Below are 24,871 nucleotides of genomic sequence, written 5' to 3'. Positions count from 1 at the left end.
TTGCGAAAACAATTGTTAAAACTTAACTTATATATACATAGTTAAAATCGGAGTTAAACCGATTGAGTGCTACATTCCGTAACATAAGTACGTTTCGAGGGTCGTGAAACGTAAACTCTTATATTAATGAAACAAAATCAATATTTTTAGCAAGAAGGGGGATCTTTCAATAATTTCCAGTGACGGCAACATCGCTCAGCAGAGGAAAACCCCTAGTATCCTTGTTTCTATTTCTTATTTGTGAAAAAATGGTTACAAGGACAACCCGATTATGAGAATCTATAAATGACTGTGTGGGCTGGGTTGGGTCTGCTAACATGTTGACCTTACTGGGCTCGCAATCAGTTCGGGTTACGGGGATGCGAAGAACGACGAGGAGGATAAGGATATGGCCAGGAGGATGAGCAGACAAAGCGTTGACAATGTCCTAAACAAAAGAAACAGAAAACAGACGAGCAGATAATGGACGTGATGATATTGGGAGGGGAGAGCGGGGGAGCCGCGAGCAATGGTAAAATGTATTTACATAGCTTGCATGGTCGGGATAAGCTCCATTGTTTTATGGATGCAAACAAAAACAATCCAAGGGACTGGGGAGACACATTCACGGAATACGAGTGACGCTTTACGGTTGCATCTGCACGGATAGTTACCAAAGCTCCGAGCTAAAGTGCTCGTATAAGGTCGTGGGTGACCTTTTTTAAATGAGAGTTCAAAGATATCCGCTAATCTCGCACATTAAACGCCGTATAAAAGTTTTAACAACGCGTGTTGTAACAAAATTACCAAACTTTGGGTGGGTCACATCCCTGCTACTGAAATCTCTTTTAACCGAATTTTACTAGTAACGGGTATAAATAAATTGTTGGTTTGGTGTTTTTTTGAGCACATCAAAAAATTCAATTTTTGCTTAATTAAGTGATTTGAAGTTATATTCTCCAAATCGTGATTTCTTAAATACTACATCGTAGAATCGAAAACCAAAAATTTTGCTAGCCAATGCATCTCATTTATATTAACAAAATAAGACTCACTTCACAAAGTATAAAAACAGGCGATACCCGTTCCTAATCATATTAGTGATTCGACTTACCTATATGCATTGTAAACATCCACCCAAATACCAAAACGGATGATTTCGAATTTCCCTGATAGAATTTAAATAAATTTAATTTGTTGTTTTGCTTTGTGGGTCTAAAAAATGAACTCGCTTCACATAAAAATTGAACTAAATTATAAGTTACAGAACTAATAGTGGTACAGAACTAGAGCAGTGTCTTATCACCACTACAGCTCTGAGTGGGCGTACTCCTCGTGCGTGGAGCTCTTTTCTTTGGGCACGATAAACAGGCCCTCTGCCGTGGTCCAGCGCGTTCCGTGCTGCGGTTTGTGCACGCCCACTATCTCCATTTGTCCGGAGATGGGTCTGCCGTAAGAGCGGCCGGACATTCCGAGGTACATGCCGGTGTCGATGTGGCGCAGTCGCACATGGGCACTCCGCATCCAGCTGTCATTGGAGCACACTACTTCCCAGTGGTCACCGGTGTCGCCAAGTCCATCTGTTCCGTAGGCGGACACCTCCTGCTCGCCGGAGAGCGGCGATGAGAAGTGGTGCGAGTGCAGGTTCTTCTTGGTAGACAGGTGCTCCAGGCGTATGGTGGATCCGCAGGCGATGGGCTCGCCCCGTTCGCACAGCTCTCCGCTCTGGGCCTTGACCACCCAGTGGCTGTTCACATCCTCCTTCTGCTCCACGCCTGTTACTGACTGCTGTCCGGATCCGGATCCGTACTTCACATCATGAGAGTGCAGGCGGAAGGAGTAGTCTGAGTTCAGGAGCTTCAGGATGGAGCCGCAGGTAACCACGTTGGATTCCGTGGCTGTTTTAGGAGGAGAGAAGATGGTGTACAAAGATAAACATTAAAGCTGGGCGACTCAGTATTAGCAAGAAAGGTTCGAAAAGCGCGGCGTGGCCAATCACAGAAGACCACATAGACGCGACTTTCCTCGGGGTCGAAACTTACCGGCACCACTGGAAAGGCTGCTGACCAGAGCCAATCCGGCGAGCAGTAGTCCGTGCTGCATTGCGTCCTTCCCGAGTTATCTTATCTTATCCTGAGTACTTAAGTTAGCCAACCTGTGCCGGCAATTACGATTTAACTCCTCGATGAACACGCAAACAATTGGATTTTGTGACAGCTCAGGGATTTTATGCCGGTGTGACCAAGCGCTTAGTAATTCGCATAGCCAGTTTCCCCAATATATATATTAAAAATACTCAAGCAAAAAAAGTTTTTGGTATTTTTAATCACTGATTTTGGTAAAGATTTTGATAATGTGGGGTATTCCCCCGATTAAATGAATTGATGGTATAATTATAAAAATTCATAGGTTACTTATAGTTTTAAATAGGAACAAGCGACGAAAAATATTATTAAATATGTAAACAAGGTCCTACAAATTAAAAAAAAATCAGTAACGTTGACATTATAAATCGAACCGGAAAACCGTTTTCTCAAACGCTGAAAATTTTTGTGGAACTTTCATGATTGATGGATTCAATCGTTTGGGAAATATCCTAATAACCCTGTTTGTTAGCTTAAAAATGTTTCCTTTACGAATACTTGAAAATAACTAGTTCCGGGAACAATATGTCGTTAGTATTTTTCTCGCGACTGTCAAATGCGGTTACACTGCAAATTTGCAAGCAATTTTCTCCCAACAAAAGGCTAGAAAAGTAAGAAAAATTGAAATCAAAGAAAAATTAATGGCCCACAAGCGTCTGTTCGTCTACGCTGTGCTATTGGCGATATGTTATTTAGTTGGCGTGACATGGGTGAGTCCCCTAATTAGCCAGATCACATGACTGGTCCAGTAATCAAAGTGTTATTCCGTCCCAAAAAAAAAACAACAAGGCTGAGACTGCAGCGCAAACATTGCCAGTGAATGGCAGCAGCACCAACAATGGCAGCCAGCTGAGCGCTCCACCTGTAATTCCAGTGGCAGGGGCACCACCTTCCAAGCAAACGGGCGCCAGTCCAGGTCCCACTGCAGCGCCACCATCCAAGGTCATCGCCAAGTCCCCGCTTTCTGCTCCCGGCCAGATTGCTTCTAATTCCAGCAGCACTACTGCGCCATCTACAGAGTGGTAAGTGATAATACACCAGCGGCCAATACAATAGTATCTGAACTTTAAAAGTCTGAATTTAATTTAGGCGAACTCAGTCAAATCTTATAAACAGCATGTTTGTTTACTAACATTGTAATTAAAGCAATGCTGGGGATAATAGCACTGTCAAACACTTTAGTTTTAAACAGTTTCCCTCAAGAGTGGGAACCTTATGGACTACTTAAAAAGTTTATCCAAAAAATAAGACTAATTAATAAAAATAATTTAAAAATAATTAATAGTCAATATAATTTCTTCATAATTCCGAAATTTTTTAGGTAAACTATAACCAATGCCTGATAAATTTTTGTTACAGCTTGAATTGGTTTTGAAAATGCACAGATTTAATCTTAATGACTTTAAAAAATATGCTGGACGACTATATTTTTTATTTATTTCCGTAATCGATTCTTGCACATTACAATTGCAGTGTCTGTGCCGGTGCTCTGCTGCCACATTTGGATTCCAATGGCAAGGAGCTGCCCATTTGCGCCGAGTGCAAGTGCTCGCATGTGGCGAGAAATACGACACTGATCAAGGTTGGCACAAATTAATGGACCCCAGCTTTCCTTTCTAAACCCATTAATTCTATTTCTAGGTCGTGGTCATCATTGTGATTTGGATCATCTCCATTTTAGTGATATACATGCTCTTCCTGATGTGCCTGGATCCGTTGCTGAACAAGCGAGTTAAGGCGAACTACCAGGAGCACACAAACGAAGATGTACATAACAAGCATTCTAGATACAAGGGCATTCAGTATAGCCTCCTAGTTACAGCCCATGGCGAAGATAATGAAGATGACGATGTTGACGCCGATGCGGCTCAACTAGTTGGCAATAAAGAAGCACCACACTTTTGAATAGATTTTAATTTCCACAACCCCCTTTGTTTCATTTTCCGTTTGCGATTTTGATTGAGTTTTTAACCCACACCACCAGTCCATAGAGACACTCACCACTAACCAAAGACCCACGTTTTGAACCAGAACCTTTTCACGTCAGCCCGACTAATTCAAAATTTCTCCCCCCTTTTCCTACCAGGATGAGCCGACGCCGCCTTTGCCCGCCGTGAACAACCAGGAGCTCAGTGCCAGGGCAAATGTCCTCAATCGCGTGGGCCACCAGCAAGACAAGTGGAAGCGGCAGGTGCGCGAGCAGAGACGCCACATCTACGACAGGCACACCATGCTGAACTAAGAAGGGGCGATTTGCAGGTGGAGGAGATAAAGGAGCATGGGCGACTTAAGACACGTATTCCAAGCAGTAATCCTCTACAGAATTCCACTTTTGGATCAAATTACATGTATATTTAGCAACAATTATTATTTTAATTAAATTATATAACCAAAATACGCTTGGAAGAAGACTGTTTTTTGTTAATCAGAAAGGCAAATTTAAGGGAAAAGAACCTTACCGAATCGACATGCAATTATTCAAAGACTTAGTATATATATTATTGGTCAACATCGCCAGGCGAGTCGATCTAGCCATTTTCATCGTCTGTCCGTTTCTACACAAACTATATAAGTTTTAAAGTTATTTTGATGAAACTTTGCAAAAAGTATGTCTTCTATTGCAGGTGGTATGTAAGTCGGAACGGGCCGGATCGGCATACTATATTATATAGCTCCCATGTGAACAATAGGGAAAACAAGGTAAACCAAATTATAATTTTGTTATATCTGAATATGTATCCATATACCTCGAGATATATTCATTTCTAACGATTTTAAAATGACGTTTTTAATTTTATAAAAATCAACGTCTATATCATATAGCTGCCATAGGAACGATCGTAAAATGCTTTATTGTAACAGCTGCACGGATTTATAAAGTTTTGATTTATTATTATTATTTAATAAATAAAAGTCAGTATTTTATTAGCCACATTTATTTTTAATAAATCATGTAACCATATTTTCCTTGGAGAAGTGATTTTAATGCATACAAAAACCGCCGAGCTAGACCTAAACTACATTCATTCAGGATGGGAAATTCTAATATCCCTTGATGGTTTCGGCAAACGTCCAGTTCTCGTTAACCTGGAAAGGTCCCTCCACGCCGCATCCGTTGGCGCTGCACACGCCCACTGTGTATTGGGAAATGTTACGGGTATCGCGATAGTATAGAACTTCCATGCACGTGCGGATCTAAGAAAAAGAAGAAACCATGTAAGATGAAGCAAGGTATTGTTCCGGAATAGGTCTTACAGTTAATTAGTTAAATAAATAATTTATAAAAAAGTCTCGTCGAACAATTTTGATGTACTTAATAAAAATATGGTATATTTCTAGCCAAATATAAAGTTTGCAATATTATGGTTAAACTTGTTTTTCATAATATTAGGTTTCTAGCGTAGGTATCGCATATGTTCAACACAATTAAAAATAAATGTAAGCTTCATTCATTTTTGGTTTTAAAAAAATAAATATTTATATTTATATATTTATATGTATTTATTTAAAATTATCAAAATTGACTGAATGATCATGGTAAGAATTTGTCAAATCATTGCGGAGTTGCAAAGATTTTTTAAATAGTGATGTAATTGCATTTTTAATTTGCTAATACAATTGAGCACAAAATAAACATATATTAATTAATAAAAAAAAAGCTTAATTTTCTTTGAACAGTTTTACCCCATTTATCGGGTATATAAGGCCACAAAGGTAACAAGATACGTACCAGTTCTGAAGCCTCTACGGCGGTAAAGTCCCTGTCCTTGGGCTTCTTCTCACGCACCAGCGGAATGGCCAGATGACGGGCAAAGCCGGTGGCGATCACGTAGTCCTCGTGGGAGCGACCGCGGAGATCCACATTGGCCAGGTACGGAGTTCCTTCTGTGTCTACGCCACCCACAACCACGTCGATATAGAGGGGATTCATGCGGGAGCGCCGGTTGTAGAGCACTCGGGTCATCCAGCTAGCCAGCGACTTGGGCTTCATCTCGATGTTGTCGTCGCAGCACTGGTCCTCGATCATCTTCTGGTCGATGCTGCGCTTGATGGACTGGATGTCGGCGAAGTCCCCGCTGCCTCCGAGCAGGATGTTCTTGTTGATCTTGAAGACACGCTCAATGTTCTGGTAGCGGGCCAAGGATCCGTAGGAAACCAGGGTATCGGCAGCGAGCATCACGCCACCGTCGTAGCGAATGCCCAAAACGGAGGAGCCCGTGGTAATGGCAGCTCTGCGGATTTGGTAAAGGTTAACAAGAGTAGTAAAACAGGATTATATTCCCTATTCATACGTGCTGTGCTTGGTTCCATAGGGTCCCGCTGTGGTCAGTTCACGGGGTAGCTTCTGGATATGAGTCTGTCCGCCCGTAAAGTTGTAGAACTCGCCGGGAACAGGTCCATTCTGCCAAAGGGGCTGTGCCAGGCAATTGTAGTTGTTATACATTGTAATTTACTCGGTTTAGTGACTGATTTAAGGCAAAACGATGACTTGTTTGTCGCTACCGGAGAATGACGGGCACAAATAAAATCCTAAAGCTCAGTGTGGACAGACTTTAAGCACCTGAAAATACCACTGCCCATAGAAAGTAACTTAAAATACCAAATCTTCCGAGCATTTACATCTTATATGATTAGGTCACACCATTTTTCAAATTTTCAGTTACTTGTACTAAAAGAAAAGAAATTGACCGTTGCAAAGTGCATTTTTTAAATTAATGTTATTTTTCTGACGATATACGGACTTACAATTTTCCTACTAGTTATCAATTATCAAGTTATTAAATTATTTAGTTAATACTTGCGATTAAAAAAAATCTTCTACGGTTTTAAACACAAAACTACCTATTTTTTAACATTTTTAAGCAAATTAAAATAGGCAAAATAATAAATAATAAATAAAAGAATAATGAGTATAGGTATAATAATAGTGTTGTTCTTGTTTTTTTGTATTAATCCATTTTAAAAGTGGTTCTCGAGAAGGAGATGGACCAGAGACTTCGGAGTAAAAAAGAAAATCGCAACTTGAATACATCTAGACACATTTTTTATTGCCAGTATACCAGTACACAATATGTAAATATATATAGGTATGTGAATAATGCATGCCTTCCGAGGGGAATGTTTCGGTTTGCTTTCGCATCTTTCAGATGCCATAATACAGTCGATAATATCAGTAGCTTTTTTTGAGCTATGCTAAAAACAATGACGGGAGACCCGTTCTTTAACATGTTACGAATACGAATAAGGATGCCCTAAGCAAAATTACGAGCTAATTGTCACGGCCAATGATTGATGCTAATTCTATGTGGTTAAAGCTTCTAGTCCTTGCAGCAACAGAAGACATTGTCGCTGGAGCTAGCTGGGGTTGTGGGCGTGGTGCCGAGCTTGGGGGGTTTGCTATAGGAATGAGGACCCCGCATGAACACCTCGATGAGCTGACAGTGGGATCTGAAAAAAAGTAGAGTAATTAATGTGTGATTCAAAAGAATTGAGTGTAAAAATATCTTACCTCATGGTTATGTCTAGGTCGGTTACTATCTCGCCGTCACAGTTCCAGCTAGAAAACTCTGTCGAGGAGGAGGTGTTCGCCATTTCTCCTTGCGGCGAGATCGGCTGGCAAGAGCCTGCAATGCTGTAGTCCTCCTCGCCAGCACCAGAAAAAGTTCTGAACCGAAATTCCCTGGTGCGATAGACCTCCACGAACGGCAGATTGCGCTGGAATCGGAAATTGTTTAGTACAAAAATTCAGTTGTATTAAAACCCTTAAACCCAAAATTAATATCGTTCCTAAGCATGTTATTATATAATTTCTATAACCGCTTTCCATTCATTGTGTTTATTTAATACTATATTTTTATGATTCAGTTTCCAAAAACATTTTAGAAAAGTTATGAATAAAAAATAAAGCAAATCATTTAAAAACAAACTTATGTCAAAAAGTTTTTTCTGATTTTGATTAAAGCTTTTGCAACTTTTAAAATAAATAAATTATATTAATTAGCTTGACAAAAGTAATAAATGGTCAGTTTAGGTACTCACAATATCACCACTCCTGCCAGCCGTATTTAGCAGGAAGCGCACATTGTTGATCAGCGAGGTCTTCTTCACCAGAATCAGATCCAGACAACCATCACCCAGGTGACTATAGCGGGAGATGCCATTGGGACTCCTGGCGCAGGCGCAGGTGATGTTAGCCCCGCAGATCATGAAAAAATTGCCCCGCACCACCTTCCACTGCTCGTTGCCGAGGTTCCTCATTGAGGATATGGACCCTGTAGGCAACTGGAGGTTCCCTGGACGAGGTCGAGGCCTCAGCAGAGCAGACTCGCTGGGATCCAGTTGGGAATTCTCTGGTTCCTCCGGCTGAATGCGCTCTGGCCCCCTGGATTCCTCCTGGATGAACAGGGAAGATCGCTGCTCCTGTATGCTGCTGGCGAAGCTGCAGCGCTGACAATTGGCATAGCAGACGGAGGGCACCGACTCGCCCAGCGAACACACGCTGTCCGGACTCTGCGGAATATCCTCCTGCGGCGTGGTCAGCAGTAGATCCGGCTCCTCCAGCATCCTCAACTCGGCGTCATAGCCCCGATTACTTAGGAAGGCCTTGACGCCACTGTACTCGTAGCGCCTCGGGCCCATCCAGCGGTAGTTCTCACTCTGGGCGGCCACATCGCCCAGGTAACCGTAGCTCAAGACACTGGCACAAAACCTGATCAGCGACTGTCCATTGCTGACACTGCTCACATCCAGGCCGCGATGCTGGCCCAGGATCACATGGATGGCTGCTGTCCTCACATCCGCCGTGCCATGCATACTATAGGCTATGGTGTCAGTGCTGCCAGCGGGGATTACGCCCACTGGCAGAGCCGGTCGTGGAATGTAGGGAGGTCGCTGCTCGTCCAATCCCAACTCCCTCATCTGCCGGAATATCAGTCCGTTGATCACCTCCGCCACGGTTCCATCGCCGCCGACGCAGCAAACCGCATCGTATACTCCCAGATCATGGCTCAACAATATGTCCTTTACTTGGTTTGCCCTTTGAGTGGTGATGCAGGTGGCATCCACGCCAGCGAGTTGGAAAATGGGCTTCACATGGCGTTCGTAGGTCTGAGATCCCGCCTTGCGACCTCCGTATGGGTTGATAAAAACCAACAGACGGCGCACTCGCATCCTGGCAGGCGAGGAGCTCTGCAGTCGGATTTGCAGCTCGTGCTCCCACTGCCTCACTATGTAGGGATCTGAGTTGAAGAAGGTGAGCCTCCTTAGTTCCCAGCGATTGCAATCCGTTTTGGATTTGCTCAATCTCATGGCATAGTTAATGGTGAGGTACTGACTGGTGGGCTTCCCTGCCGCAACATCACCACTGCTTCTGGAACTGCGTTCCGAGCTTGGGGGTGATGGTGGCTTCAGGGAGCTCACCTTGGTGTCCCCGCTCCTTATGCTGACCACATCGTCCAGGTGGAGCACATGACTCTGTGGACCATAGGAGGAGGGCGCTCCAGGTTGAGACGGCGAGTCTGGCGGCAAAGGGGCCTTTGTCTCGATGCTCCGCGATGGCTGCTTGATCTTCTGCAGACGTTCCCACACCACCTGATGCCCATGGAGCAGGACCCGGTAGCTCTTCTTCTTCAGCTGGAAGTTATTCAGCAGGACATCGTGGGCGGAGGCGGAGCACAGTGCGAACTTTGAGGCACTCGTGGATGTGACGGGGGCCGCAAAGTCTGCGGTCGAGGTGGACGACCCCCCTGCTGGCTGCTTGGTCTGCGTCATCTCGACTGGCCGTCGTCTCCGTCTCCGGCAACGTCGTCGGCTTGGTCGGCTCTGCGAGAAGAAAACAGGTTTTAATTAGAAATACAGTGAAACCTTAATAACTTGAATTTCAAAATGCAAGCAAAATATTGCCTAATAGTCCTTTTCTTAGTTCAATTGGTTGTTAGTATTGTAATTAATCTCATATTCCAAACCCTTTAAAAAGGAATTGAAAAATATTTAAAATACTGTGCTAAACAGTTTTTTTTTATTAAGATTATATTAAATATAATTCATTTTTGTTTTGAAAAGATGTTTTACAGATTAATTTAAAAAACCCAGACCCAATATGTCAAGATATATACTTTATTTGGTTGGAATTTCCGACAATGGTGCATGGGAAAGTTTGCATTAGCCATATTTGACTGTTTTTGAAATCGCACTCAGTGAGGGAAACATTGGAGGAGGAAGAGCAATTTGGGAATGGTAGTTACACCTCACAATAAATCTAAGTTTCGGCGCTCCATTCTCTTTTTCATTTTAGGTAAGGTTTTCAACACTTAATTACTAACTGAGAGGTGTCGATAATGAAATAGGACGGAAAAGGCAAAGGGGTCTGGGAAAAGAGGTGACTCAATCAACTGTCCGACAACATTTTCTAAGCTCTGTCAACAGTCCTCTTGACCTGATGATTTTTGTCATTAACATGCAAACGTAAATTTTTGAATGAAAACTCTAATACCCGATAAAAATTTTTTGGTAACGGTAATTCTATGAGTTTATGCTCCATAAAGTCAGTTGTAACTCTATAAAAATACAATACTAAAAGAAGAAAATATATAAGTAAATAATAAGTTAAGTGAAAATCCTAATTAACTATAAATAAAAACAAATATTTATTAAACTAAGTTTCGAAATGTTTAAAAAACAAACTAACAAAAGCTTTAAAATTTAAAGGTCTATGATACATAGCCATAAAAATAATCACGAGCAATTTTATTTCCCAATAAATATGATAAGACACGTTTGAGAATATTTATTTGGTCATAAATAAATTTAACCTAAAATATTTTAGGGATTGGTAATTCTAAAAATAGTTTTTGTGGTCCCCAGAGTTATATAGACCTTCTCACACCTTGAGTTAATATAGCACATGCATATAAATAAAGTAGGGCAATTGTTAATTACAAACAATATGTGCAAATTTACAAAATTTAAAATTTATAAAAATGTTAATCACGGTGCAAAATCATTTTTTTTTCGAAGTGTTGCCGTTTGCTTTTGTTACAGCTTATCAATGGCAAATAATTTCACATTGTGAGAAGTTGTTCGCGGGAGTAATAACTGATATATATCTACATACATTGCGCGATTCGTGTTCATAGCTCACTGAACTGAACAATCAGAAAAACTGCGCAAATGTAAAAAAAAACTGGTTTAAATTGTTCGGCACTGAGTGGGAAAAGAAAATGAAAATACAATGCAGTAGTCCCAGCCCAAATGAGTTGAACGAACTTTTGATTGCAGTTTTAGAGGTTGGGGAAGAAAAAAAGCTATCAGCCAGATCAGGAAAAAAAGACCATTATAAATATGTCAGCTGTAAGAACTTGAATTATACTGCTTAAAGCACTAAAAATTGCAATCTGAATCACAGTTCACTCAAACAGAACGAAACAGGTTCTCAATTCATTTCGTGTTCAGACCGTAAATTTTTATGATTTCGCTTTTACTAACAAAAACCAATTGCTTTGAAATTGGCCAAAAAGAAAGAGAACAAATATGTTCTAAGATAAACAAATCTTACCTAAGTTCTTTAAACTACACCGCTCACAACGAATCGCCGTATTTCACCTTCTAGAAGAACAAACTGAACACCTTCATATATGGCAGAAAAAATATGCAAATAAATTGAAAAGTGTTCAGTGTTTAGATAGGTGACTAGCTAAGTTGACTTTGTTGTTGCTAATTAGAGAGTCGCACACATTTGAATGCCTAAAAGCAGAACTCGCATTAGCAAAGTCCGTCTCACTTGGCGTATGAGCAACGAAACGCCTCAAGGTTAACGGCGAACGACGGCACCTAAAGCCCGCAAAATATCTGTTTTAGAATCGGCCCAGAAACACAGACAAAGCGGACTGGGGAAGCTGTATTCGAATTTCGAACCGCCTTAAAAACGAGTTCTCCCCGCTCGAGTAGCGTGCAGCCGCTGGTGACCTTCGCCTTGAATCGCTCGGGTAATCTTGGCCGGACTGCAATAACCGGCTGGCGGTTAAAAAATATATCATTAAAACAACCTCGGACCTTGTCCACATGGGCACCTCAGCTGCAAGTTTGATTAAGTCGCATTTCCTGGCATTACAACTTGACTTGACATTGGCATAGGAGAACTTTATTTTAAGCCTGATAATGGCAAGATACATATAAAACTGAAATGTTTTTATATTAAGTTATTGCATATGAAGCTAAGTTTTATTAATTTATTAGCTTTTTGGCATTGGGAATAATTGCTACTACCCATAAAAGTTGCCAATTAAAATCGTACTTATTAAATTTTGTTTAAAATTGTTTTTCATGTCTATGACTGGACCTATGAATTGCATTTAATATTACCGTTACACAAATGCACAATGTTTTGTGAAATTTCATCACATTCTTAGATTTTTTAAAATTAGAATATTAAGGTACCTTAAGAATTTGGCTCACGTTCACACTAAAGGTAATTGCACAAGCCATTTATAGAATGTTATATAATTTTATACTCAATAGCTTCATTCGTCTGTTTGGATGCCAAAAGAAATTACATTTTAATAAACAATCCTCATTACAATAATTTGAGCACATGCGAAAGCAGCCAACCAGATCACTATAAAATATATATTTATTCATCTGCTACTTCTGGAAACAAATCAATCATAAATAGAACAAAATGAACACAAATACAGAAATTAAAAGAAAAACAAACAGCAAATTCGAGCCAGCCCCTCAGGAAATGTGTTGATATGCATAGGCAAAGTAACTTAACCGAAGTAAGTGGAAATGAACGGCAAAAAAATCGAAATCCAGTAATTTTGTTTTCATGAAAGGGAATTGAAACGATTTCCCAGGGGCATTATTTTAAGCCACAACTACTAATAAAAGAGGTATTTTACTCGTTGATAATATCGAAATTACAAACAGGCCTTTTTGTTTTCCATTTATTGAATTCCGGCAAACTATTTAGATGCCGCTAATTAGCGAACATGCAAGCGATCTGTTGGGATAAAGCTGCACTCAACATGTGCTAAATGTACAAAATTATTTAAAATGATAATACACAAAAAATATTTAACTTTTTGCAAAATGTAGCGTTTGTATATTGTTTTAAGTTCGTGAGGAACCATTCGTTTTCGATTTTTAATCTCAACTCGCTTATCAGTAACTCAAACAATAACAATCGAGTGCTTTAGTACCCTATGTATAGACTTGGTTATCTCGAAAATTTTGTGGGACCGCATGACACGTTGTACAAAGCTGCAGAACAAAAAAATTAGATTTGACTTAGTACATGCTACATAGACACATACGTAAGTATGGAGTTGATAAGATCGATGATATCAAGTTTGGGTTCAACTGCAACGTAGGTGTTTCTGACTAAAATGAAACGTCAGCATTAAAACGCTTAATGGTAATTAAATCAAAAATACCAATTTACTTGACTGAATTCAAGAATATCTAATATCAAATTTTGAATGAAATCGTTATTATATTACACTGAAATAATTTGCTTTAAGTACTGAGTACACGAATAACGATTTACATATTCAAACAGTGTGCAATATAGATCGAGAATTCATATCAGTACTTTTAAGGTCATATGCATATAATATAGGTTCTTATTTCTGTTTATCAATAGATCGAGTAGTAAATCAGTTTAACGCCAGTAAATTAGGAGCTTCACCATTAAGTTCAGGGAACTGTGACCAAACTCAAAAAATTTATAGCTTTCTGACTCATTTCAATATCAGAGCCAATGACAGCAATAATTATTTAACAAAGCGAAATAGTCTAGTCTATGTATGTACATAGGTTGATTTAAGGCAATACATGTGAAAACAGCCGCTGAGCGGAAATGTGTACTACATTTAGCGACTAAAGTGATAACCAGACCCGATGGAACGGAATGAGAAATAACTTGGTAAAGTATCATATCAGTAGCACTTTCCTAAGGTCCAAACCCCTAACCTTTTTGTTTACCCCTTTTACGCGTTATTCAATCTTGACTCGTTTTAACCCACGTCTGACCTTTTCGACCATACACGCAAGCCACAAACAAAACAGCAGGGCTTCACAATATCATAAGCAACATTGGTAGAGCTCTCTCTGACATTTGAGAAGAGAGCTATAAAGCAGCTGGCCAGGAAAAAATGTAAATAAAGTAGTACACGAAAAAGCTTTTTAGAATTGGATTGGTTTAAAATTACTCATACGACCAGTAATGTCAGTCAGAACAAATTAGTTGATTAAAGGGAACAGTACGTATGAGTGATACTGCGCAGACCTCAGAACGCATTGCTTCCTAAAAATTGATTATTTATTATTTTCCACTTGGAAAATAATACTATATTATATCCAAACATTTTTTTCTAATCAAAAAAAATAAAATTATTGTTGAAAAATTTAAAACATCAAAATATGGACAAGATACATATTATAATATCGTATTTTATTTAGGATAAATTTACTTAAAGAGTACAATTGTGTGGGGCCCCCAAAATAATAACAATCCACCCCACAATCTCAGTTAATTTGCTTGAGAGGGGGATGGCACCAGGGAGTAAGACCGAGACAGCTGTCATTTACATACTACGCCAACCGCCGTTATCAGAACAAAATACAGCTGTGGGGCAGCAACAACTCAGCTGGGGGCCCATGTATGTATGTGTACGGATTGTGTGGGTGTAAGCGTAAGTGTGCTGGTATGTGCGTCTGGCTTGAAATTCTGCTTTTAATTTTAACCCAAGTGCAAGTGAACTTATGCCCTATTCTGGTTCTTCCAATTGGAATGCCGGTTTTCGACTTGTCAATCTGGTTGGAAACTCACCTACTAGACAGGTATGTCCGATTATCCATACAAGTACTGCTTTGTTGCAGTTGCACTGTTTTTCTCTGGTAATTGAGAAATTAAGAAAACTCGATACAGATACGCATTGCAGTTTTGCACACTCGCACTTAGATTACACAAATACACGAACACAATTGCGGAAATAGCGAAATAAAGTTGTATTTAACAGCGTTTCGACATGTCCACTTCCCGTTATTCACCCACAGTTACTACAAGACTTTTAACCCCTTTTGTGGAGACAAAACAATACAAAGAATTTGCGAGAAAAATTAATTGGTAATGCACCCCCCGTGGCCGTTAGAAATGCGCAGCGAAAGATACGTCCGAACCGCTCGGCACGAAGAAATACATAAACCCGATAGGTCGAGTGCGATTACCGCTAGCAGCTGGGGAGTATCTGGAAAAGTGCTGCGCAACGACGTCAGCCAGCCGCCCTACAACACTGTCAGTGGCGCCAAAATGAGGCGTTCAAAAAGTCACGATATTGCCAACAGTGTTGCCAATTAAAGTTATAACCACTAACCATATTGTTGTATGGTTAGTGGTGATAGTGAGCCGGAAGTCCTGGAAGTCGGACTGCAGCGTGCCTGTGGTGTTGGAAGCGAACAGCAGCCATTGGCCTTCCATGCCGAAGGTGGCCAGTGCAGGAACCGCGGGAGATGGGCCTTAATCATTATCTGCTTCTGGTTGGGCTCCCGCAGAAAGCCCTCAACCCGTTTTCGAAGCCCTTGTTCACATTGTAAACCGAACCAGGCATGTGGAGTCTCCGAATAAGCCTTTTCCACACCTTTAGCTGTAACATTAAGATGCAGTGAATCGCAGATCAATCCGAGAATGAGAAACCACTTACGTAACTCTGCCCCCGAGATTGCATTTAGGATGCAGCAGCACAGCCAAATCCACGAAAACAACCCGTTCATAACGAGGGGCTCCAACTGACATTGACTTAGTACAAGCTTCAGACGCGATACAATTAATCAATTAATCCTAGCTACGATAGCACTTCCCTTACTCGAAAGCTCGATAGTATAGAATAGAATTTTATAAAATTCGTTGTGGGCAGCTCAATCTATGAAGCTTGTCTGCACCATAACCTGATCTATGCATTACATCTGGTCAACGATAATAGTATAATGAATTTCTGATTATGAAAATAATCTTATGAATTACTGTAATCAAATAAAAGAAGAAAATGTTTCAAAAAACCAAACATTTTTATTTGGTTTCTGTGAAGATAGCTCATATAATTTATAATTTTATTGAAAAATATTTAAAAAATCGGACAACGCTATCTAAATTTATATGGTGCCCAATTATTTATCGTGCTAAAGTACGGAAGCGAAGAAATAGCTTTCCAATGGCCCATAGATCTTCTGTCTCCGAGTGAAAGGGGACGCTTTCAATATTACTTTGTTCTAAAGAATGTAGACGATATTTCCAGTAAATATTTATAAATAATAAACTTTGAAACCACTGTGCAATACTAAAAGCCATTTTCTTAAACCTTTTTTCTTGTTAGGCTTTAAAGGCATTAAAAGACCAAACAATAGTTTGAGAACAAGTATCTGTCTGGAGTCCATCCTATTGGCCATGTCGCAAAGGAATTAGAAAAACACGATTGGAGATCCCCGTCCGGAGTTGTCAGTTTATCTCTAGCTGCCAGTAGCAAAGCCTGTGGGGAGAATTAAAACTAAACCTTTTTTTTGGAAAATGAGTGAGTATCGAATGGACAGTAATCCGCCAAATGCAACCCGCTAATCATTACCTATTAACCGATCCCCCGGCAGCGTCTCCCTGTGGCAAGTGCAACAACTGCCCCTGCGGCACCAGTGGCGGAGCCCCGCCCCCCAGCAGCCGCCCCAACGCCCGCCCCCGCAACAACAACAGCAGCAGCAGCCGGACAGCTGTCCGTATCCGCAGGCCCAGGGACAGGGGGCAGGAGGCGGGGGCTGCCAGGTGAACTCGTACCAGCCGCCGGGTGACCCCGCGGCATGCAGCGCCTACCAGAACCGGGGAGGCCCAACCGTGGAGTGCACCTGTGGCCAGAACCGGAACCGCGGCCCTCCCCCCGCAGGTCCAGGCCAGGTCGACCACATTACCTGCAGCCGAGGTCCCCGGGAGCAACCACCCGCCATGGAGACGCGCTGCACCTGTCGCGAGAAGCCGGCCAAGACGGAGTGCTACTGTGCGCCGCCCGTGGCCCCGCCCCCCAATCAGCAGCAGCAGGCGATGGCCCAACCCACCCACGCCCACGTGACCTGCGGGCAGAGCGTGCCCAGGGGTCCGCAGCCGTATCGGAGCCACCAAACGGGTAACCAGACCAGCTGCGGTCACTGTCGGGCGCAGAAGAAGCAGAAGAAGTGCATCATCCAGTGAGCGGGTCGAGCTGGACGAGCTGGAGGGGAACAGGTCCCAGCAGGCGCTACTGAGCAGGCAACACAAACACTCTCCACATGACAGTACTCCTTCATTTGGGATCAGCTAAATTTCCAGTTTTGCTCAGCTTTCAATGTGACCGCTAATGGGCAAGTCGAGCCGGTAGTTGTTCATCCATTGTACCCTTAAGTGACTCTCTCCCAAACAGGGAACATTCCGAGCTCCAGCCAAGTTGGCCGGAGGCCATCGCAATATCGCAAGGAGGAAGACACCTTCCATGGGAGCCACCGGAATCCGGAGCGGAGTCACAGTCGCCACTGTTTCGTCATTCGCTCGCAAAGGCCTCCAAAGAGAGAGTGTGTTCTGGATGCGGGATCCCGCTACGGTTCTCCGACGAGCTGCTGTTGCCCTCCTCTTCCGCCTGTTACTCCAGCCCGCAAGCGGTGCTGTTGTTCCTCACCCCCAGATCCTGTGAGGCAGAGGAGCTCCGGAAACAAGTCCCAGGGATGTGGTGGCCAGGCAGCTCGAAGGTTGAAAGTTTGTCATCCGGATGCATACCCAGTGCCTGAGATTCTGAGGACAAGGCAAATGGGCCTCCATCCCTTGGCTGCAAGATGCGATTGCGGGACAGCTGCAGCTGACCAAGAAGAGGCAGCTTTTTTCGAACCAGAGCCACAAGCTGAGATCTCGCACAGTGACTCCGTGGGATCCTTCCAGCCTGCTGTCCAAGCTGTTTATGCAGGCAGCCAAGAGCACCATGATCCGTACTATCCATGTGCCCCTAGACAAGCTCGGCAGCAGGAAGTGGATCCTCTGGGCAACTTTGATTTAAATCGGTTTGATAGGGATGCCACCCATCGAGGTCCTGGAGGTAGAAGAAGAAACGTTTCCATTCGCACTTGCCTTGACTACGACTACGAACCGGAATATCCACCTGCGCAGAGTTTTCCCAGGCATTCGACACTGCGGAGTCCTCCTGGGCATCCACCTCCGCAGAGTCCTCCCGGATATCCACCTCCCGGATATCCACCTCCGCGATCTTACCGCCCCCCTGCATATGCACCCAGAACTCGGCCACCGCCCCCATCTTGGCAACGATCAAATCGGCCTAGAGCACACCCGGGATCCTATGGTTTGTACTATTCGAAAAATCCGAATTCATTTAAGCCTAAGTTTTTCTTTATAGAAAATGAGGAAATCGAGTTCGTCAAGTGTCCGTATAGATGATTGATTGATGCTAAATTCAAAATATATTTAAACATTATAATAAAGAAATAAGTGAGTAGCCAATAATGGGTCTCGAGATGTTTTTATAACTTAAAATTGGAAAGACAGTTATATTTTTAAAACTTAAATCTTCCTAAAATCATCCACTTAAAGATGGCTATGAAATTTTTGCGATTCGGACAACTGAAAGGTGTTTAAGGTTTGGCTTGCCGCATTTGTTTTGCAGCTCGTTTTTACAGTTCCCTTTACTACAAAATACATCTTCGATTGTTTGTTATCATGTAAATTTAAACAATTTCAAAGATTCGCCGCACTCACAGCTCATTTCTATTATACTCCTACAGTTTGAATGTTCCACTTATCGATAATCACACTTCGAATACATCCCTGAAAGTTTGAGAAGTACTTTTGTTGCAACGCACTGGATTTCAGTGTTGTAAGGCAGCAGTGAAGAAGAAGAGTCGGCGACGCGTGCAAAACACGCCGAATTTATTTTATTTTATTTTCAAACAACTAAAGAAATCCGACATGGATGATGCAGATTACGATAATGATGAGTTAGTGAATGCCGAATATTCCAATACTTGAGTGCTTTAAACGGTTTACTTTACTATTGCAGCGTTGGCGGCGACGATTTCGATGATGTGGACGAGGATGTGGACGAGGACATTAACCAGGAGGAGGAGGCGGACAACATCGAGATCATAGCCCCCGGTGGCGCGGGCGGAGGAGGGGTCCCGAAGTCAAAGCGAATCACCACCAAGTACATGACGAAATACGAGCGCGCAAGAGTCCTGGGCACCCGTGCCCTCCAGATCGCCATGTGCGCACCCATCATGGTGGAACTGGACGGGGAGACAGATCCTCTACAGATCGCCATGAAGGAGCTCAAGCAGAAGAAGATCCCCATTATCATTCGCCGATACCTGCCAGATCACTCCTACGAGGACTGGAGCATCGACGAGCTAATCATGGTAGACAATTAAGTAGTACACAATCTAATTACACATAACGAAATATACAGATTAATATTAAGCGAAAACCAGATAGTCGTTCAATTCCAGGGAAGACGAAAAGTTAGAATAGTTTGACGATCAGAAAATACCCTTGTATAATCTCGATCCGTAAACTTAAAATCAAATCTACGTTTTTCAAAATACACTTAAGACTTTTGCTAACTGGAGACCGACTTGCTAGAATTTATATTTATTCATCCCTGCTTTACAAACTTCGTTAGCAAATTATCACCATCAGACCCCGATTGACTAGACCATCAACCCTTAGCTAGCACACATTTTTATTTCACGTAACAACATTTACAAATTAAGATTAATGCAACAAAGCGAGCTGCCCTTCAATGCGAGGTGTAGAATGTAGCGGAACCGCTCCCTAACTCCATGCGTATCCCTCGCCCCTTTGGTAGCAAACGCGCTCAAGAAGGCCGACGGCATGTTGGCCAGTGCGGCAGATGGCGCCCACCACACCCGGCAGCAAGCCGCACTCGGAGAGATTCTGTTCGCCAAAGACCTGCCCGGCGGTATCTTCTCCTTCTCCATCCATGTCTGGCTCCTCCGGGCTCTCGAGCAGCTTTTGGGTGGCCTTGCTAAAGGCCAGAGTGTTGGTGCTGCTAGCCAGCGTCGAGCTAAACATTTGACGCGTCTCGCAAAGCAGCTCCGCCACGCTGGGCAGGAATGTGGGCAGTATCAGGCCCTTTATGTCCACGCTGAAGTAGTCGACGCCATCTAGGCGCACTTTCTTGGAGCGAGGCACCAAGTGCTGCATGGTGGCTTTGGGGAAGGCTATAGGTGACAGCAGAGTGGGTGGCACTCCGGCCAGACGACCCACAGTGCTGATAGCACTCTTGGCGTTGAGGAGGTAACTAAAGAATCCCTGGCACTCAACACCATCGATGAGAAGCAGGGAGTTGTCGCTGAAATCCTCTCGCATCTCAGCAGCCTGCTGTTTTCTGGCATGCGAGGACTGGATGCGTCGCAACTCGCGTTCATCCACGCCCAAGCTCTCCAGCCAGTCCTCGTCGTCGTCCTCATCTTCCTCGGCCGGCGTGGGAGCTTCTTCGCCGGTTTCTTGCCCCAGGGAGTTGCTAGTGCTTTCCTCGGTGAAGCTATTGTCGTGGGCGTTTCCATTGGCCTCGCTTTTTAGAGGCATGCTGAACTCGATTCCCTCCTGCCTGAGAGCCTGCCGCATTCCCCGCGTCGAAGGAGTGACCAATGCGTGGCTCTCGGCCCGACCGCCCACTCCGGCAGCTCGGAACAACACCGTAAAGGTGTTGGCGCAAAGGTAGAAGTACGGGCACTGACGAGCCCGCAGCAGCTGAAACAATCCCCGGAAGCTGTAGTCCCACTCCTCGGCCAGAGCCTTGCGCTCCCGCTCACCCACGACCACGCCCACGTTCTCCTTGGCGGTGCGCGGGAAGAGGGTCAGCCAGGGCAGGTGCGGGTGCTGCCAATAGTAGGTGCACTGGTTGAACCGCGTGGCGTCCGAGATGTCTAGAGTGCTCTCCGTACGCTGCGGATCCATACAACGCACGAAGCTGGTGAGACCGCTGGCCAGTTGCGAGGTCTTCAGCTGAATGGCCGGTAACTCCGTGGGACAGAAAAAGCGGGCGCGCGTCTTCAGGGACCAATCCACTGGCAGGTGGACGGTGTGCTTCTGCCGGGCGGCCAACTCCGCGTCGTCCTCGTCCTCCGCATTGACTTGCTGCTGAAACAGCTTGGCGAAGGCCTGAGGGTCATACTTCTGCAACACGAACTTGGCGGGCGGTGGACGGGTGGGAGTTTCCCGTACAAAGCAGGATGAGGCGGTGACCACAGGATCCTGGTCCGGCACTTCTGGATCAACCCGTTGCTTCTTGGCATCGGCTGTGGATCTACGGAGGCCATGAGGGATTAGGTCTCACGAATAGAGTTCGTAACTCACTTGGCAAATGGATTCTTCCGCTTTTGGGCAAGCTTGGCTTCTAGTAGTTTGCTTTTATCAGTCTCATCCACCTGAAGCCCGAGGCGCCTATTGTTATTATTGCTCACGCGGGCTGCCAATTTGTTCTTCTTTTGTTTAAGCCTCTGCAGCTTTATAAACTGGAAAATTACAAAATAACGTGAACATCTGGGTTGTGGGCGGGTGCTCCTCCAAAATCTATACCCACATCATCTGGTCGCGTCCATTTGGAAGCCAGACTTGTTTCGCTGGACATATTAACTATTATAAATATTATACGATTTATCAAATTGCTAAAGGTGTTTAAGGGACACTAAATAACTAAAGACTCGAAACGTTTGCGAAACCACAAAATACAGTAAAGGCGCGCAATTAGAGATGTGCAAAAATGGTGTAATGAAAGATTAGTTGCGTGTTTTGCTATTATCTGCCAATTTTAAACAAAAATAAACTATAATCCAATCATTTAATATTTTTCTTTCAATCCATGAAAAATTGTTACTACATATATCTAAACAATTTGCAAGTGGACAAAAATAAATTGGTGAAACTGTTTCTGTAGGAATATAATGAATTGTTGATACGTACATTCAACATCAAAAGTCTTAAATATACAAAAAAATTACAAGTACATAATATTAAGATATATTTAAAGCCATCTTGATGAGACTTTTCCAAGAGTCTTTATTCTATTGTAGGTATTATATATATATTATATATGACTATATTATATAGTTCAATATGACTATATTATATAGTTCAATATGACTATATTATATAGTTCAATATGACTATATTATATAGTTCAATATGACTATATTATATAGTTCAATATGACTATATTATATAGTTCAAGAACAACAATGGAAAAAATAAATTTTAAAATTTACGACTTCGTTGTTTTTAAACATATATGTATTCCGAGATATATTATTTTTTTTCAATTCAGAATAATGATATTTTTTTATAAAAAGTAGTAGTCATTAAAAGTCATAGAAACGATCGACAAATGTAGTGTCTTTAGTCGTTAAATCGATTTAGAGAATAAGCTTCGAAGTTTGATTACATTCTATTTGGTTTTTTCTATAAAAGTAATATTTTCTTTAAAAAAATGTTCGAAAACGGTCAGATATCAGACTTTTTTTTGAAAGCTTATCTTGCATTATTACCAATTATTTATAGTTCGTAAAAAAATAAAACGGAATTGCAACCAGCCAAGTGGAATTGCCTGTGTCTATACCCGATCCTTTTTTGAATTGAAAATGTTTCGATAGTCAGATAAAAATAACATCGCTGCATAGCTAATAATAGATATCGATAGCCCTTTTGGCCATCGATAGCCCTTTTAGCCATCGCTATGCTGCCTTGCACTGCCATTACCAGCTGTCACAACAATAAATTAAAACTTTAGAATATAAAATAAACAATGGACATCGCCAATGTCTGTCGGATATGCGCGAATAAAATCAGGGGCCAGAAGAGCGATCGCAACATATTCAAGTACATGCGCGGCAAGCTGCTGGTGCAACTAAAGCTGATTACAGGAGTGGAGGTAACTCGGTCTTTATTGGCCCAATTCATATTAGTTTAAAGTTTCGCTTTTCACAGCTCACAACCGACCAGGGACTGCCGGAGTTGGTCTGCGAGCGTTGCTTTTCAGAGCTGGACTTGGCAACCAAGTTCCGCGAGCGCTGCATCTTCTCGCAGAAGTATCTGTTGGACATTAAGAAGAAGGAGCGGGATCCGAGCATTGTCCGCGTCAACCTAGATCCTGAACCGCTGGACGAGGAGTTGATCGATGCGGATCAGTTGGAGGCGCACCACGACGAGGAGTTCTTGATCTTCGACGGAGCGGACGAGGAAGAGGCTGAAATATACGAGTTCCAGCCCGATGACGATCCCGATGACGATCCCCAAGCCTCAGTGATGGCGGCTGCGGAGGCGGCGCACCAGGCGGAGATCCAGGAGCAGCAGCTGGAACGAGCCGCCAAGCGACGCAGGAACTTCTTCATCTGCGACGAGTGCGGGCAGCTGTTCAATGACGAATACCTTTACAACGAGCATTTGGACGGCCACCTGGGCCGCCGGGAGATGAAGCAGTTCTTTCCCTGCAACGAATGCCCGGAGACCTTCAAGAAAAAGGCTCTTCTGAAGCAGCACCGTGCTAAGGTTCATGGTGGCCAGCGAAAAAATTTCGAGTGCTCCATATGTGGCGAGGTTTTCTCGGCGCTGGGAGCCAAGATACGGCATGAAAAGTAAGAGTACTGAAAATCCATATATTCTAGTGTGTCTTAGATATCTCTGAGTTGTCGTTGTCACAAAAAATTAAATTTGGTTGCTTTTAAAACCTTTAGCCATAGATCAGGTTAAGTCTGTGAAAAAAATTTTGACAAATCTTTGGCACATCTGATTGTTTGGTATTGTTTGCTATTATATTAAGTCCTTCCAAACTAATTTTCATATCTATGGCAATGAATATATGAGCAACATAATGACATTCTTACATCATCAACAAATCCTAAGATATAGTTGTTTTGTGAAGTAATAAACAAGCAATATATAATAATTGCTATAACCACTAATTATTTTTAGAGCTCATGAGAACGAACGACCTTACCCGTGCTTGGAATGCGGAAAGATTTTCTGTACTGTCTCCGAGTTGCAAGACCATTGTTTAACCCACTCAGAGGACAATCGAAAATTCAGGTGACACTTTAGTTTCCACAGCTGTCTATTTTGATTTAAAGTTTTTCTCTTAGGTGTGAGCCCTGCAACCAGAATTTTATAACCCGAAAGGCGCTGCTAAGACACACGGAAACTCAACCGCACAAGCGTTTGGCTAGGCATATGCAGGACGAAATTGAATTGATCTTTGACAGTTAATCGAATTCCTTACACTATTTATAAGTTATTACATCCGTACATTTAATTACATTGAAGAGTATCAGCCAGAACTGATATGGGATATCTATCAGAATCCAAGGACGTATTTTTGTTAAATCAATTTATGTTTTTTTAAATAAACATAGGATTATGCACCTCTTTATTCATTACAAATATTCTCCAATGTAAAAATTAAGAGTACACATTGTTAGAATTATGATAGATTTCCATATGTTGGATATTGGATCGTGTTAGAACACGGGCAAAAACTTTCTCTAGGTTTGAAATTGTATGTGTTAACTTTGTCTCTTTATATTTTAAACTTTTCTGAATTAAACTAAAAAGGTTTTAATTTTTGAACATGTTAAATGGATTTTAATTTTCTAAAACTTTGTCAGTTTGTGACATAGCATAATTCAGTTCCTTTTAGGTACATTTAGCTATTATTATCTGCCCA

General features: G+C 42.4%; 9 protein-coding genes across 9 annotated transcripts; 5 read left to right on the top strand and 4 right to left on the bottom strand.

Moving 5' to 3' along the window:
• Positions 1 to 1,136: 1,136 nt before the first annotated feature.
• On the bottom strand, positions 1,137 to 2,233 carry LOC108045559 (stromal cell-derived factor 2). The gene is made up of 2 exons (XM_017124926.2): positions 2,022 to 2,233; positions 1,137 to 1,877 (listed from the first exon to the last, which is right to left on the bottom strand). The coding sequence occupies exons 1-2, from the start codon at positions 2,080 to 2,082 to the stop codon at positions 1,288 to 1,290; spliced, it is 651 nt and encodes a 216-aa protein (XP_016980415.1). The 5' UTR covers positions 2,083 to 2,233; the 3' UTR covers positions 1,137 to 1,287.
• A 442-nt stretch (positions 2,234 to 2,675) lies between these two features.
• LOC108045558 (uncharacterized protein CG1161) lies at positions 2,676 to 4,529 on the top strand. The gene is made up of 5 exons (XM_017124925.1): positions 2,676 to 2,833; positions 2,913 to 3,145; positions 3,597 to 3,705; positions 3,765 to 3,890; positions 4,210 to 4,529. The coding sequence occupies exons 1-5, from the start codon at positions 2,765 to 2,767 to the stop codon at positions 4,363 to 4,365; spliced, it is 693 nt and encodes a 230-aa protein (XP_016980414.1). The 5' UTR covers positions 2,676 to 2,764; the 3' UTR covers positions 4,366 to 4,529.
• Positions 4,530 to 5,043: 514 nt separating this feature from the next.
• Positions 5,044 to 6,666, bottom strand: LOC108045556 (proteasome subunit beta type-4). The gene is made up of 3 exons (XM_017124924.2): positions 6,416 to 6,666; positions 5,854 to 6,355; positions 5,044 to 5,318 (listed from the first exon to the last, which is right to left on the bottom strand). The coding sequence occupies exons 1-3, from the start codon at positions 6,565 to 6,567 to the stop codon at positions 5,166 to 5,168; spliced, it is 807 nt and encodes a 268-aa protein (XP_016980413.1). The 5' UTR covers positions 6,568 to 6,666; the 3' UTR covers positions 5,044 to 5,165.
• Positions 6,667 to 7,150: 484 nt separating this feature from the next.
• On the bottom strand, positions 7,151 to 15,331 carry LOC108045567 (ceramide kinase). Its single transcript, XM_017124935.2, has 4 exons — positions 14,953 to 15,331; positions 8,163 to 9,944; positions 7,633 to 7,838; positions 7,151 to 7,571 (listed from the first exon to the last, which is right to left on the bottom strand). The coding sequence occupies exons 2-4, from the start codon at positions 9,891 to 9,893 to the stop codon at positions 7,442 to 7,444; spliced, it is 2,067 nt and encodes a 688-aa protein (XP_016980424.2). The 5' UTR covers positions 9,894 to 9,944; positions 14,953 to 15,331; the 3' UTR covers positions 7,151 to 7,441.
• A 1,352-nt stretch (positions 15,332 to 16,683) lies between these two features.
• Positions 16,684 to 17,350, top strand: LOC108045565 (basic salivary proline-rich protein 2). Its single transcript, XM_017124933.2, is given in 3 exon segments — positions 16,684 to 16,687; positions 16,761 to 16,820; positions 16,823 to 17,350. Coding segments are annotated over 3 exon segments (591 nt in total). The 3' UTR covers position 17,350.
• A 9-nt stretch (positions 17,351 to 17,359) lies between these two features.
• Positions 17,360 to 19,029, top strand: LOC108045564 (formin-like protein 16). Its single transcript, XM_017124932.2, has 4 exons — positions 17,360 to 17,498; positions 17,558 to 18,481; positions 18,536 to 18,627; positions 18,921 to 19,029. The coding sequence occupies exons 1-3, from the start codon at positions 17,495 to 17,497 to the stop codon at positions 18,574 to 18,576; spliced, it is 969 nt and encodes a 322-aa protein (XP_016980421.1). The 5' UTR covers positions 17,360 to 17,494; the 3' UTR covers positions 18,577 to 18,627; positions 18,921 to 19,029.
• On the top strand, positions 18,992 to 19,618 carry LOC108045566 (DNA-directed RNA polymerases I, II, and III subunit RPABC2). Its single transcript, XM_017124934.2, has 2 exons — positions 18,992 to 19,133; positions 19,196 to 19,618. Exons 1-2 carry the CDS (start codon positions 19,105 to 19,107, stop codon positions 19,560 to 19,562), a joined length of 396 nt encoding a protein of 131 aa, XP_016980423.1. The 5' UTR covers positions 18,992 to 19,104; the 3' UTR covers positions 19,563 to 19,618.
• A 238-nt stretch (positions 19,619 to 19,856) lies between these two features.
• On the bottom strand, positions 19,857 to 21,903 carry LOC108045563 (protein downstream neighbor of son homolog). Its single transcript, XM_017124931.2, has 3 exons — positions 21,740 to 21,903; positions 21,514 to 21,671; positions 19,857 to 21,463 (listed from the first exon to the last, which is right to left on the bottom strand). The coding sequence occupies exons 1-3, from the start codon at positions 21,785 to 21,787 to the stop codon at positions 19,966 to 19,968; spliced, it is 1,704 nt and encodes a 567-aa protein (XP_016980420.1). The 5' UTR covers positions 21,788 to 21,903; the 3' UTR covers positions 19,857 to 19,965.
• A 973-nt stretch (positions 21,904 to 22,876) lies between these two features.
• Positions 22,877 to 24,783, top strand: LOC108045561 (zinc finger protein 852). Its single transcript, XM_017124929.2, has 4 exons — positions 22,877 to 23,083; positions 23,140 to 23,786; positions 24,124 to 24,237; positions 24,291 to 24,783. The coding sequence occupies exons 1-4, from the start codon at positions 22,958 to 22,960 to the stop codon at positions 24,412 to 24,414; spliced, it is 1,011 nt and encodes a 336-aa protein (XP_016980418.2). The 5' UTR covers positions 22,877 to 22,957; the 3' UTR covers positions 24,415 to 24,783.
• The last annotated feature ends 88 nt before the right edge of the window (positions 24,784 to 24,871 follow it).

Source organism: Drosophila rhopaloa, unplaced genomic scaffold, assembly GCF_018152115.1.
Source record: "Drosophila rhopaloa isolate 14029-0021.01 unplaced genomic scaffold, ASM1815211v1 contig_155, whole genome shotgun sequence".
NCBI lineage: Eukaryota > Metazoa > Arthropoda > Insecta > Diptera > Drosophilidae > Drosophila > Drosophila rhopaloa.
This window is presented reverse-complemented; position numbering and strand designations above follow the sequence as displayed.

Coding starts and splice junctions, on each gene's coding strand:
- LOC108045559 (XM_017124926.2), bottom strand. CDS start 2,082: ATGCAGCACGGACTACTGCTCGCCGGATTGGCTCTGGTCAGCAGCCTT. Junction 1,878..2,021: donor CAGCCTTTCCAGTGGTGCCG/GTAAGTTTCGAC, acceptor CTCCTAAAACAG/CCACGGAATCCAACGTGGTT.
- LOC108045558 (XM_017124925.1), top strand. CDS start 2,765: ATGGCCCACAAGCGTCTGTTCGTCTACGCTGTGCTATTGGCGATATGT. Junction 2,834..2,912: donor ATTTAGTTGGCGTGACATGG/GTGAGTCCCCTA, acceptor AAAAACAACAAG/GCTGAGACTGCAGCGCAAAC. Junction 3,146..3,596: donor ACTGCGCCATCTACAGAGTG/GTAAGTGATAAT, acceptor TTACAATTGCAG/TGTCTGTGCCGGTGCTCTGC.
- LOC108045556 (XM_017124924.2), bottom strand. CDS start 6,567: ATGTATAACAACTACAATTGCCTGGCACAGCCCCTTTGGCAGAATGGA. Junction 6,356..6,415: donor TATGGAACCAAGCACAGCAC/GTATGAATAGGG, acceptor CCAAATCCGCAG/AGCTGCCATTACCACGGGCT. Junction 5,319..5,853: donor CCGTAGAGGCTTCAGAACTG/GTACGTATCTTG, acceptor TCTTTTTCTTAG/ATCCGCACGTGCATGGAAGT.
- LOC108045567 (XM_017124935.2), bottom strand. CDS start 9,893: ATGACGCAGACCAAGCAGCCAGCAGGGGGGTCGTCCACCTCGACCGCA. Junction 7,839..8,162: donor CTGGCAGGAGTGGTGATATT/GTGAGTACCTAA, acceptor TTCCGATTCCAG/CGCAATCTGCCGTTCGTGGA. Junction 7,572..7,632: donor GACCTAGACATAACCATGAG/GTAAGATATTTT, acceptor ACTTTTTTTCAG/ATCCCACTGTCAGCTCATCG.
- LOC108045564 (XM_017124932.2), top strand. Junction 18,482..18,535: donor AGCACACCCGGGATCCTATG/GTTTGTACTATT, acceptor TTTTCTTTATAG/AAAATGAGGAAATCGAGTTC.
- LOC108045566 (XM_017124934.2), top strand. CDS start 19,105: ATGGATGATGCAGATTACGATAATGATGA. Junction 19,134..19,195: donor GCAGATTACGATAATGATGA/GTTAGTGAATGC, acceptor TTACTATTGCAG/CGTTGGCGGCGACGATTTCG.
- LOC108045563 (XM_017124931.2), bottom strand. CDS start 21,787: ATGTCCAGCGAAACAAGTCTGGCTTCCAAATGGACGCGACCAGATGAT. Junction 21,672..21,739: donor AATGGACGCGACCAGATGAT/GTGGGTATAGAT, acceptor GTAATTTTCCAG/TTTATAAAGCTGCAGAGGCT. Junction 21,464..21,513: donor CGGAAGAATCCATTTGCCAA/GTGAGTTACGAA, acceptor TGGCCTCCGTAG/ATCCACAGCCGATGCCAAGA.
- LOC108045561 (XM_017124929.2), top strand. CDS start 22,958: ATGGACATCGCCAATGTCTGTCGGATATGCGCGAATAAAATCAGGGGC. Junction 23,084..23,139: donor AGCTGATTACAGGAGTGGAG/GTAACTCGGTCT, acceptor CGCTTTTCACAG/CTCACAACCGACCAGGGACT. Junction 23,787..24,123: donor GCCAAGATACGGCATGAAAA/GTAAGAGTACTG, acceptor AATTATTTTTAG/AGCTCATGAGAACGAACGAC.